Here is a 13,653-nt window from a genome sequence, read left to right as displayed (position 1 = left end):
CACAAATTAGAGGAACACATAAAGGCTAAACTAATTGAAATGAATGGAAATTCGCAGGAAACCAACAGTAATGGAAAAGAAACTGGGACTCAAATCAAAGGAGTGGACCAGACAGAGGAAAAAAAATGACCAAACAGAAAAGGATGAAGAAACAAGAATTCAAAAAAAATGAGAAGAGACTTAGGAACCTCCAGGACATCTTTAAACATTCCAACATCCGAATTATACCAGAAGGGGAAAAGGAACAGCCACCAGTAGAAAACTTATTTGAACAAATAATAAAAGAGAACTTCCCCATTCTGGCAAAGAAAATAGACTTCCAGGAAATCCAGGAAGCTCAGAGTCCCAAAGAAGTTGGACCCAAGAAGAAACACACTAAGGTACATCATAATTACATTAGCCAAGATTAAAGTGAAGGAGAGAATCCTAGAAGCAGCAAGAGATAAGGGGACAGTCACCTAGAAAGGAGTTCCCATCAGACTGTCAGTGGATTTCTCAAAAGAGACCTTACAGGCAAGAAGGGGCTGGAAAGAAGTATTCCAAGTCATGAAATCCAAAGACCTACATCCAAGATTGATCTATCCAGCAAAGCTTTCATTTAGAATGGAAGGACAGAGAAAGTGCTTCTCAGATAAGATCAAATTCAAGGAGTTCATCATCACCAAGCCCTTATTATATGAAATGTTAAAGGGACTTATCTAAGAAAAAGAAGTTAAAAACACATGAACAGTGAAAGGACAGCAAAATCACAGTTATTAACAACCACACCTAAAACAAAAGCAAACTAACAGGACAGCTATATCAGAAGCAGAAGCATAGAAACGAAGATCACATGGAGGGTTAGCAACAGGGGAGTGGGAGAAGGAGAAGGGGGAAGAAGGTACAAAAAATAAGTAGCATAGAGGGTAGGTAGAAAATAGATGGAGGTAGGGCAAGAATAGTATGGGAAATACAGAATCTAGAACTTGAGACACGTGGTCATAAACGAAAGGGGGGAATAGTGGGGGAGTGGGTGTGCAGGGTAGAGGGGAATGAAGGGGGAAACAGAACAACTGTAATGGCATAATCAGTAAAATATATTTTTTTAAAAAGAAAAAGAAAAATACAACCAGAGACACTGAAATAAAGAATAAACTGACAGTATGCAGATGGAGGGGGGGAGCAGGTAGAGGGGTAAAGAAAAGGGTCATGAAGGAATATGTATAAAGGACCCATTGACAAAGCCAAAGGGAGATTGGATTGAAGGTGGGAGGTAGGGGTGGGTAGGGCAGGGGAGGATGATGGGAAATAATGGAGACAAATGTGCTTGAACAACAATAAAAAAAGAAAAGAAAAATCTTTTGTGAACATAGATATAAAATAATGAAATCAACAGAACTGAGCAAATCAATGAAATGATAGACCAGCCATGATTGAGGCATAAATAGATACATTTTGTCTCCTGGCACACCAAAAGAAAGACAACAACAAATTTAAAAACAAAAATAGCCCTGGCTGGTGTAGCTCAGTGGATTGAGCATGGGCCTGTGAACCAGAGGACCACAGTTCAATTCCCAGCCAGGGCGCATGCCTGGGTTCCAGGCCAGTTCCCAGCAGGAGACACACGAGAGGCAACCATATATTGATATTTCTCTCCCTCTCTCCTTCTCTTCCCCTCTAAAATCTTAGAAAATAAATAAATACAAAAATAACTAGAACTGCCAGAAAATCAAACTGTACGGAAGTTCAATGACCAAAGAGTAAAAGAAGAAACATTCACTCAGACTGGTAGGAGGAGTGGAGACAGGCAGCCAGGGTGGAGAGGACCAGGAAGGCACAGTGGGGGCTGGCAGACTGGGCAGTCCCACATTTCCATGTTGATAAATTGGGAGGAACAACTGGGGAGCAAGACAGAGCACACAAGCCAGGGTTCCAATACAGGGAAATAAAGCCTCAAAACCTCTGACTCTAAAAACCTGTAGGGGTTGCAGAGGTGGGAGAAACTCCCATCCTCACAGGAGAGTTCATTGGAGAGATCCACAGGGTCTTAGAATGCACACAAACCCACCCACCTGGAAATTGGCACCAGAATGGTCCAATTTGCTTGTGGATAGTGGGGAAAGGGAAGTGACTGAAATCTGGCCAAGAGTTGAGCAAATGCCACTGTTTCCTCTTGGACCTCTCCACCACATATGATGACATGGGTTGCCCCACCCTGGAAAATACCTAAGGCTCCCCACCTTACAGCATAACAGTTATGCTGAAACAAACAAACAAAAATGCCCAAATGAAAGAACAGATAAAAGTTCCAGAAAAAATACAGCTAAGCAATGAAGAGATAAACAACCTATCACATGCAGAGTTCAAAACACTGGGTATCAGGATGCTTACAGAAATAGTTGAGTATGGTCACAAAATAGAGGAAAAAGTGAAGGCTATAAAAAGTGCAATAAAGCAAAATGTATAGGGAACCAACCATGATGGGAAGGAAACCAGGACTCAAATCAACAATTTGGGCCAGAAAGAGGAAATAAACATTCTATGGAAACAGAATGAAGAAACAAGAATTGAAAAAAATGAGGAAAGGCTTAGGAACTTCTGGGACAACTTTAAATATCCCAACATCTGAATCACAGGGGTGCCAGTAGGAGAAGAACAAATGCAAGAAATTCAAAACTTATTTGAACAAATAATGGAGAACTTCCCCAATCTGAAAAAGGAAATAGATTTCCAGGAAGTCCTGGAAACTCAGAGAGTCCCAAAGAAGTTAGACCCAAAGAGGAACACACCAAGGCATGCCATCATTAAGTTACCCAAAATTAAAGATAAAGAGAAAATCTTAAAAGCAGCAAGAGAAAAGGAGACAGTTACCCACAAAGGAGTTCCCATAGACTTCCAGCTGATTTCTCAAAAGAAACCTTGCGGGCAAAAAGGGGCTGGAGAAAAGTATTCAAAGTCATGAAAAACAAGGACCTAGATCTAAGATTACTCTAGCCAACGAAGCTGTCATTTAAAATGGAAGGGCAGATAAAATGCTTCCTAAATAAGGTCAAGTTAAAGTTCATCATCACCAAGCCCTTATTATATGGAACATTAAAGGGGCTTATCTAAGAAAAAGAAGATAAAAAATATGATCAGTGAAATGACAAGCAACTCACAACTATTAACAACCAAACCTGAAAAAAAAACTATGCAAACAACTAGAGCAATAACAGAATCATAGAAGTGGAGATCATATGGAGGGTTATCAGCGGAAGAGTCAGAAAGGGAGAGAAAGGCAAAAGGTACAGGGAATAAGTAGAATAAATGTTATGTACAAAATAGACAGGGGGAGGTTAAGAATAGTATAGGAAATGTAGAAGCCAAAGAACTTATATGTATGACCCATGGACATGAACTAAAGCAGGGGATGTGGATGGGAGGTAGTATGCAGGGTGGAGGGGAATAAAGGGGGGAAAATGAGACAACTATAATTGCATATATCAATAGAATATATTAAAAAATAAGAGTATGGAAAAAATAAAAAGGTATTAACTTATTTTGCTCCTCCCTTACTCCATTTTACCTTCTTCTTTCCTCTTGTTCTCATTTTAAATTTTGTTTTCTTTCTTGCTACCACTTGTTTCCATTCCATACTCTTACTATTTCTCCCCTGTTCAGACTCTCAAAAGCAATTTTCTTGTCAATGGTCATCTCACATTCTTTTTCTGCTCTTATTTCTCAAAATACCCACATTCTCTCTCCACCTTTAGCAATCTTTGCTCATTGGTTGTGAATGGGATAGTTGTTGTATTTTTTCAATTTTATCTCTAGATCTTCACTATTTTTGTATTTCAAATGTCAAATTTTAATGTTCCCCTCTACTACTCTTTTTTTAGTCTCAAATTTTAATTTTTCCATTTTAGCCTGTTTTTTTCTTTTCCATCCTGGCTTCCCCCCCCCCCCTTCATCTCAGATTTTAATTTTTCCATCTTAGCCTGGTTTTCCTTCCTCACTTAGTATTCCTTCTTCCTCTGTCATCTCAAAATCACTTCCCTTTCCTCTAGACATCTCTTAAGCTTTTCGTTCTTTTGTTTTTCCCTTATTCCCATACTACTTATATTAATTTTAGCTCATTTGTTGTTGATAGTGCTGTGTTGGATCTTATTCTCCAATTTAGTTCCTATTTTTTATTTACTTTTTATTTTTCATTTCTCTCACTGTATTTAATTTCTCATTAAATCTGATACTACATGATTCCCTTCTCTTACTCCATTCTACCTTATTCATTCCTTTTTATTATGTAAATTTTACTATCTCTGTTTGCATAGCTCTGATTCCCAATTCTTAATAGTGCTCCTCCCTCTACCATCTCAAATTTATTTTTATATCAGTAGGTCATCTCATATTTGCACTCCTTTCTTATAATACTCTTAAACTCTTTACCATTATTAATATTTACCACCATTATTAATAATAGTCCACTTGCTTTTGATAGTAGAATTCCCAGTGGGGGTTATTTTTGCAGGTCTGGGTTTGTCTCCTGGGCTTTATAGTTTTGTTCTGGTAGCACCTGCACAAGAGCATACAAGAAGTGGTTGGCAGAGTGGCCCTCAGTCAACCAGGTAGAAGGAACAACTCACCAAAAAATGACCCAACAACAACCGAAGCCCAGTTACATCCAGAAAGCCAACATAAATGGCATAAAGGGTATCCCAAGAGCATCAAGTTCAGGAGATAAAGGAGCCTGCACCACTGAGTCACACAGATCTCCTACCATAGGAATTCACACCACAAAGACAGAGAGTCAAAGCATATCAATTTAAGAAGCAGAGGCAAACAAGAAGAATCTCCTCTAAAATGGAGAGTCAAAGAAACAAACGCAATCAGAAGCAAAGGAGGAAGCCCTAGCAAGAGTGCGAAATGAAATACAAGCAAATAAACTAACACATATTAAGTTCAAAACAATGGTTATAAGGAAGCTCAATGAGCTCAGTGAGACTTAGAAAGTACAGGGAAGCTACAAGGAACTTACTATGAACTACATCAGCAGGAAAAAGGACACAGAAACTATCAATAACAGCCAGGAGGATATGAAGAATACAATTTCTACATTGAAGAACACAGAAGAAATTAAAAGAAGGCTACATGAAGCAGAGGATCGAATAAGCAAGCCAGAGGACAAGACAGAAAAAAATTCTCAGAAAGACAATAAAAGAAAAAGACTCAAAAAGAATGAAGAGGTGTTAAGTGAGCTGCAGGACAAAATGAAATGAAATAATATCGATATAATAGGGATACCAGAAGAAGAAAAAGAGCAAGGAATAGAACACCTGTTTGAAAAAATAATGATGGAAAACTACCCCAATGTGATGAGAGAAAAAGTCACCCAAGTCCAAGAAATACACAGGGTCCCAATCAAGATGAATCCAAAGAGGCCCACTCCAAGACACATCATAATTAAAAGGGCAATATTCAAAGACAAAAAGGGAATCTTAAAAACAGCAAGGGAATAACAGGATGTAATATAAAAGGGAGCTTTGATAAGGCTAGCAGCTAACTTCTCAACAGAAACATGACAATCCAAAAAGAATGGCAAGAAATTTTCCAAAGAATAAAAAGCAAAGGCTTGCAATTAAGACTACTTTACCCAGCAAGGCTCTCATTTAAAATGGAAGGTGAAATAAGGAGATTCCCAGACAGGAGAAAATTAAAAGAATAGACCAAACTAGCATTGCAGGACATGCTACAGGGATTGCTTTCAGAGGTGAAGAAAAAGAGTGAGAGAAAGAGGAATACAGGTACAAAGGAGAAAATGGCAATGAATAAGTACCTATCAATAATAGCCTTAAATATAAATGGATTACATGCTCCAATGAAAACACATAGGGTAGTTGGTGGATAAAAAACACGACCCATACATATGCTGCTTACAACGACTGACCTCAGAACAAAAGCCCCACACAGTCTGAAAGTGAAGAGATAGGGAAAAAAATCCAAGCAAATGGACAGGAAAAAAAGCCAGGGTAGTAATACTCATATCAGACAAAACAGACTTCAGAACAAAGACCATAAAAAGAGACATTGAAGGACACTTCATAATACCCAAGGGAAGAATACATCAAGAAGACATAAACATTATAAATATAAGCAACCAACATAGGAGCACCCAAACATATAAGGAAAATCTTAGAGGACTTCAAGAAAGATATAGGCAGCAACACAATTACATTAGGGGATTTTAACACCCCACTGTCAACAATGGATAGATGATCCAAACAAAATAAAAACAAGGATATTGTGGCACTGAATGTCACACTAGATCAAGTCAACTTAACAGATACATTCAGAACTTTTCATTCCAAAGAAGTCAAATACACATTCTTTTCAAATGTACATGGAATATTTTCAAAGATAAACCACATGATAGGACACAAAATAAGCCTCAACAAATTCAAGAAAATTGAAATCATACCAAGCATTTTCTCAGACCATAGAGACTTGAAATTAGAAACCAACCTCAAGGAAAAATACAAAAATATTCAAATTCATGAAGACTCAATAGCATGCTATTAAACAATGAATGGGCGAAGAATGAGATCAAAGAAGAAATTAAAAAAGTTCCCAGAAACAAATGAAAATGAACACACGACAGTCCAAAACCTATGGGACACAGCGAAGCAGTCCTGAGAGGCAAATTCATTGCAATGCAGACCTACCTCAAAAAGATAGAAACATTTCAAATAAACAACCTAAGCCTACATTTATAAGAACTGCAGGAATAACAACAAACAAAGCCCAGAGTGAGTAAAAGAAAGGATATTACCAATTTCAGAGCAGAATTAAAAAACATAGAGACTAAAAGTACAATTTTAAAGGATCAATAAATACAGGAGCTGGTTCTTTGAAAAGATAAACAAAATTGACAAGCCTTTAAGCAGACACATCAAGAAGATAAGAGAGAGGACCCAAATAAATACAATCGGAAATGAAAGAGAAGAGATTACAACTGACACCACAGAAATACAAAGGATTGGAAGTAATTACTACGAACAAATATATGCCAAGAAATTTGAAAACCTAGGTGAAATGGACAAATTTCTAGAAACATAATCTTCCAAAGCTGAATAAAGAAGAAGCAGAAAGCCTAAACAGACCGATAACATCCAGTGAAATAGAAGCAATATCAAAACATTACTGGCACAAAAAAGCCCTGGTTGGGACACTTTCACAGGAGAATTTCACAAAAATTTAAGAAAGAGCTAAACCCTATCCTTCTCAGGCTATTCCAAAACTCCAAGAAGAGTGGAGACTCCAAATACTCTTTATGAGGCCAGCATCATCTTAATTTGAAAACCAGATAGAGACACAACAAAGAAAGAAAACTACAGGCCAATATCGCTAATGAACATAGACACTAAAATCCTCAACAAAATATTGGCAAACCGTGTCCAATAATACATTAAGAAAAGCAAACACCCTGATCAAGTGTGATTCATCCCAGGGACGCAAGGATGGTACAACAGTTGCAAATCAATGAACATAATATATCCCATAAACAAAAGGAAAGATAAAAATCACATGATCATATCAATAGATGCAGAAAAAGCATTTGATAAGGTACAGCACCATTTATAATAACAACTTTCAACAAAATAGGAGAACGAGCATTCCTCAACATGATAAAGGCCATATATGAGAACCTACAGCCAATATCATACTCAATGGACAAAAAATAACGTTTTCCCATTAAGATCAGGAACAAGACAAGGGTATCCACTCTCACCGTTCTAGTCAACATAATATTGGAAGACCTAGCCCCAGTGACCAGACCTAAAAAAAAAAAGAAATAAAAGGCATCCAATTGGAAAGGAGGAAGGAAAACTGTCACTGTTTGTAGATGACATAATAGTGTACATAGAAAATCCTATAGACTCTACCAAAAAACTATTGACCTAATAAGTGAATTAGGCAAAACAGCAGGATACAAAGTCAGTATTCAGGAATCCGAGGCATTTTTGTACATCAAAATGAAATGTCAGAAGCACAAATTAGGAAAAGAATTCAATTTACTATGGCAACAAGAAAAATAAAGTACCTAGAAATAAACCTAACCAAGGAGGTAAAAGACCTGTACTCAGAAAAATACACAACACTGAAGAAAGAAATTAAAGAAGACACAAATAAATGGAAATACATACTGTGTTCATGTATTGGAAGAATTAACATCATCACTATGTCCACACTACCCAAAGCAATTTTTAGATTCAATGCAATCCCTACTGAAATACCAATGACATATTTCATAGGACAAATATTTCAAAAATTTATATGGAACCATAAATGACCCCAAATAGTCTCAGCAATTTTGGGAAAGAAGAACAAAATAGGAGGAATCAAAATATCTAATATCAAACTATATTACATGCCTACTGTAACCACAACAGTCTGGTCCTGGTGTAAGAGCAGTCATAAATCAATGGAACAGAATAGAGAGCCCAGAAATAAATGTGTGTCAATACAGTCAATTAATATCAGACAAAGGGGGTAGATGCATGAAATGGAGTTTTCTTTTTGCCTCTTCAACAAGGGGGTTTCGAAATTTGGATAGGTAAGGCAAAAAAAAAATTGAAACTCAACCACCAAGTTACACCATATACAAAAATGAACTCAAGATGGATAAAAAACTTAAATATAAGTCACGACACCATAAAAGTCCTAGAGGAGGACATAGACAGGAAAATCTGATATTCCACAGAAAATCTACAGAGCAATATTTTCACTGATGTCCCCTAGAGCAAGGAATATAAAGGACAGAATAAACAAATGGGCCTACATCTAATTAAAAATCTTCTGCATGGCTGAAGAAAACATCAGCAAAATGAAAAGAAAACCAACTCTATGGAAAAATATATTTGCCAATGATAACTTTGACCAGGGTTTGATCTCCAAAATATATAAAGAACTCACATGACTCCACTCCAGGAAAACAAACAACCCAGTTAAAAAATGGGCAGAGGACTTGAACAGACACTTCTCCAAGGAGGACATACGGAAGGCCCAGAGACATATAGGAAGGATTCTCAGCGTCACTAGCCATCATAAAGATGCAAATTAAAACCAGAATGAGATACCACTTCACAGCTGTCAGAATGACCATCATAAACAAATCAACAAACAAGTGCTGGCCAGGCTATGGAGAAAAGAGAACCCTAATATACTGTTGATGGGCATGCAGACTGGTGCAGCCACTGTGTAAAACAGTATGGCATTTCCTCAGAAAACTAAAAATGGAACTGCTTTTTGTCCTGACAATTCCACTGCTGGGATTGTACTCTAAGTATCCTGAAACACCAACCCAAAAGAATCTATGTGCCACCATGTTCATAGCAGCATTATTTACAATGGCCAAATGCTGGAAACAGTCTAAGGGTCCATCAGTAAATCAGTGGATCAAAAAAACTGTGGTATATCTACATAATGGAATACTATGCAGCAGAAAGAAAAAAGGAGCTCCTACCCTTTGGGACAGCACAGATGGCACTGGAGAGCATTATGCTAAGTGAAATAAGTCAGGCAGTGAAAGACAAATACCATATGATCTCACCTATAAATGGAACCTAATCAACAAAAGAAACAAGGGAGCAAAATATAACCAGAGACATGGAAATAAAGAACACCCTAACAGTGACCAGAAGGCATGGGGGAGGTGGATAGTGGGAGAGAAAAGGGGAAGGGTTGAGTCAAGGAATGTGCATAAAAGTCCCATGGACATAGACAATGAAGGAAAGGATTGAATGAAGGAGGTGGTGAGGGTGGGTAAAAAATGGGGTAACTATAACTGAACAATAAAAAATATGCTAGTAATTACTGTCTATCAGTATTCAGATGTAGATTAATGGGCATTATAATTGATAATACATGTATTATTTCTAATAACTGACACATATTCTGCATACATGTATTTAGAAAAGAAACAAGAAGGTGAAATATGAATGAATCACAAATGAGAGTCCAGGGAAGAAGTGTGCTGCTTGTGTAGTGAATCTCAGAGGTACATTGTGTAACCCCTTTTTTCTGTCTTTAACAGGGCAACAAAACAAAAATATCAAAACCAACAAGAAATAGTCAGAGAGTGGTGTCAGGAGACAGACTGAATTTCTAGGCTGTATTTCCTTTGGGGTACTGCTTATTTCCCAAAAAAGGATTTTGGGAATGCTATGGTAGATAACACCCTTCCACCAGAGCTCCATCACAGACAAATGCCAGACCTTGATGTTGGCTGGCCTAAGTCCCATGTGGGGTGTTTGGGGGGTTTCCAACAATGACAGCATGTATGAAGGACAGAAAGTAAAGTCACAGAGTTCTGAAGGACCCAGAAGAAAGGCCCTGGGCTACTGCTGCCAATGGGATTTTGTAATCACAGATCGAGAAGGTCTGGTGATAACTGAGTCATAATAAAATATACATAAATCTAGGCTGTCAACAAGATTTTATTGAGCATCTGTTCTGCACCCAGCAGTGCACTAAGTGCCATAGAGATACAGGAAAAATACCATATATGATACCCACCCTCAAAGAGCTTACAGAACTAGAGACAGAAGTCAGATGTTCGTGACTTGGGTAGCATGCTAGCCACGAAAGCAGTGTGATGATCCATAGCAGCTGGGAGCAGTCCCTTAGGCAGGGTGGGGAGTGGCTGCAAGGTGGTCTGGCTGGAACAGGGAGGTGTGTTAACCTGGGGACACTAGGGGCTGGACAGAGGCTGGTATTCAGGCTGGGCCTATGGGCAGATTTACTTTAATTCCTCTCTTGACATGAAGCCCTGGCAGACTCGTGGACTCCTGCTGCCTTCCTTTCCTCTCCCACAGCCTGTCTTGCCCTCCCTAGACCCTCTACTAGGAAAATGATAGGGCCAGTGTCTAGAGACCCTGCTGAAGAAAATTGTCAGAGCTTCCAAAGCAGGAGAGGTTTTGCTTGACTGGGTATCTGCCCTGGTGTTTTTAGATGGACTAAAAAGAACAAGATATTCTGGATTCTTTAAAAAAAAAAAAAACAACTCTCCTCACAAGGACTGATTATAACTGTCATCCAAAGCCACATATTTTTAGACCATTCCCAAGACCACAGACTGCTGCAAGGAGCCCCGCCTTCTAGGACCTGGAACTTCACATACACAGTCCTAATCTCAGAAGAGCATAACCTCTGCTCTGGACTATTAGAAGACAACTTCCATTGGACTCTAGGTGCTTCACTCAAGTGCCAGGGAAGCCTCACTAGGTTTTCATTCGGTTCATTTTCAGCCTATTCATACGTTTCACTGAGCTGGGAGAGCTGTTTTAAGTACCAGGGAAGATAGCACAGTGGATTTGTGTGAGAGAGAAGCTATGGATTTGGGGACAGCAAAATGGCTAGGGTGAAACAGTCCACTAATTTTTTCCAAGGACATCTGACATGGGGTGCTACACTGGGCAAGAAAATGCTGCCTGGCCTTTACTCAACAAAGAGAATGCAGGGCTAGGTCAAAGGCAGTGGGCAGGAGGAAGGGAGGAGCCCATGTGGACCTCAGGGATAGAAGTTTGCACAGGACCCCTAGAAGAGCAGGCCAAGGAAATGTGGGTGGAACAGCAGCACTGAGTGAGGTCTCAGGGACCACGCTCACTGGGAAGGGACCAGCAGAGGACTCAGGGTGCCTTCTCTTCCTTGATTCAGGCACCTCCTTCCCCCTTCAGTCCTGGAATTCCAAAAGCAGTGGGGGCCAGAGAGAAGCATCAGGCAGGGCACTCGGGGTCTCAACAGGAGACGTGTTCCAGGCCACTTCGGCCACAGGAAGGGGACCAGGCGCTGGGTGAATGTGGTAGTAAAGGTGTAGATAAGTTCTTGCAACTCTGCATTGGTGAAAGTCACGGTGCCCCCTTCATAATCCAGGGCAATGCCCACTCTCTGGGGCTGCACTGACAGGAAGAGCTCAGCCTCAGTGTTGGTATTGGCCCAGATGCCCACAGAGGAGAGGCGTAGGGCCCATACCCCATTGGGAGAGCTCTCCCTTCTTCTTCATTGAGTCGCTAGCCACACCCACCATGCAGCTTTCCAGAACTTCCTCCTCTTCTTCCTCTTCATCCTCCAAGGAGGACTCCTCATCTTCATCCCTTTCCCAATCATCATATCCATCCCCATAGACAGCGTCCTCTTCCTCTTCCTCCTCTTCCCAATCATCCTCTGACCACCTCTCCCTGTCCACCTCCACTTCCCAGTAGACCTTGCACAGTCAAACTGCTGGGGGTGCAGGTAAGCACTCTGGTACGAGCCACTGTTGTAGGTCACACACTCCCAATCCTCTGACAGCTGCAGGTACCCACTAGCCGACTGTGGGTCCAGGGTTACACTCACTGTGGGAACAAAAAAGGTAACAGTGTCACTAGGGCACTGAAGGGGCCACCAGTCTCCATAGTGTCCATGGCAGGGCTGCCACACTGCACAATCCCAGGGGGCCACTCACGTCTTGGTCCACTTGCACAGGGCCCCTCGGAGCATGTAGGATACAACCTGATGACAGGGCCAAGAGGGACTGGCCTCAGGAGGCATGTGATCAGGCAGATAAGAAGAAAGTAAGTCACCATGAAGGGACCGGTTGTAGGACCTATGAGGCAAGAATAACCAAACACAGGGCAAGAAGGGCCAGACTACCACATGGCAGTCTCTCCTGCAGCTTGAAGAGTTGGTCGGAAAATGCAAGGGGGGCCTTGAGGTTAGCAGCTGGAAAATTCTCCTTGTGGCGTAAGAGAAGGGACTCCCTGGGGGACCAGGGGACAATCACAATCTCTTTATTGTGAGAAGAGTATTCTTTATTTGAGGCAAATCCAGAAACAACCTTTTGGATACTCACCTGTTCTATATTCCAAGTCTCTCAGCAGCTTCCCTAGGGAGAAAAAAAGAAAAGCAATGACCCTCAAGCCCAGCAAATGTACAGGCTAATTTCTCACATAAAGAGACTCTCAGAGGACCAAAGTAGGAGAATGGGACCCTTCCTCAGAGTGCCAGTTCCACTCCGTGGCCACACCCCAAGGTTTTCGCCAACCCTTACCCTGAAATTCTCTCAGGCTTCGCTGCAGACACAGGAGTTTCTCTGAGAATTCTCCTGTCCTTTTTTTAACCACTCAAGCAATGGGTTCCCCAAGCCAGAACTACTTCTGTGAATATCTGAGAAGATGGCAGACATAACCTTAGTTCCTTTTGCATTTCTCTTAGTCCTCATGACAAATATGAAGGGGAGAGGGAAAAGCGTGATTGTCCCCCATCAGACAAAGAAATGGGTCCAAAGACACTAAGTGAACTACAACCATCAGCAGGCTCAACCTCCAGCACACTTTAGTTTACTGAGCCACCTTTCTGCCCTCTCCACCTGTCCCACCTCAGACAAGGAGGGCAAGCCAAGGAGTAAGAACTTGCTTCAAAGAACTTGCTTCAGTGGACAGCAAATCTCCAGTTCAAGACTGTGTTCTTGTTTCCCAGGAGGAACCATGGTCTGAGTACACCTTTGGCACCATTTCTCCCCAGTAATTAAAATGGATCACGGTCAAGAAAAATGGAAAGGACACAGACACAGGAGAATGAGTGTGGCACAGTCCAAAGAGGAAGCTCTTTTACCTGTTCAAGAAGTCTCTGGTGTCCTAGAAGGGAAGAAAGCACAAGGAT

The 13,653-nt window shown here is 40.5% G+C and overlaps 1 protein-coding gene across 1 annotated transcript in view; it reads right to left on the bottom strand.

Moving 5' to 3' along the window:
• Positions 1–11,616: 11,616 nt before the first annotated feature.
• Positions 11,617–13,653, bottom strand: part of TRIM26 (tripartite motif containing 26) — a 71,185-nt gene continuing 69,148 nt past the window's right edge. Inside the window, 6 exon segments of the mRNA XM_053667439.1 lie at positions 11,617–11,992; positions 11,994–12,222; positions 12,225–12,347; positions 12,845–12,877; positions 13,043–13,158; positions 13,606–13,628. Coding sequence (XP_053523414.1) covers positions 11,617–11,992; positions 11,994–12,222; positions 12,225–12,347; positions 12,845–12,877; positions 13,043–13,158; positions 13,606–13,628 — 900 coding nt within the window.

This window comes from Artibeus jamaicensis, unplaced genomic scaffold (genome assembly GCF_021234435.1).
Source record: "Artibeus jamaicensis isolate MK-2021 breed Jamaican fruit bat unplaced genomic scaffold, CSHL_Jam_final contig_469, whole genome shotgun sequence".
In the NCBI taxonomy this organism is placed as follows: domain Eukaryota; kingdom Metazoa; phylum Chordata; class Mammalia; order Chiroptera; family Phyllostomidae; genus Artibeus; species Artibeus jamaicensis.
This window is presented reverse-complemented; position numbering and strand designations above follow the sequence as displayed.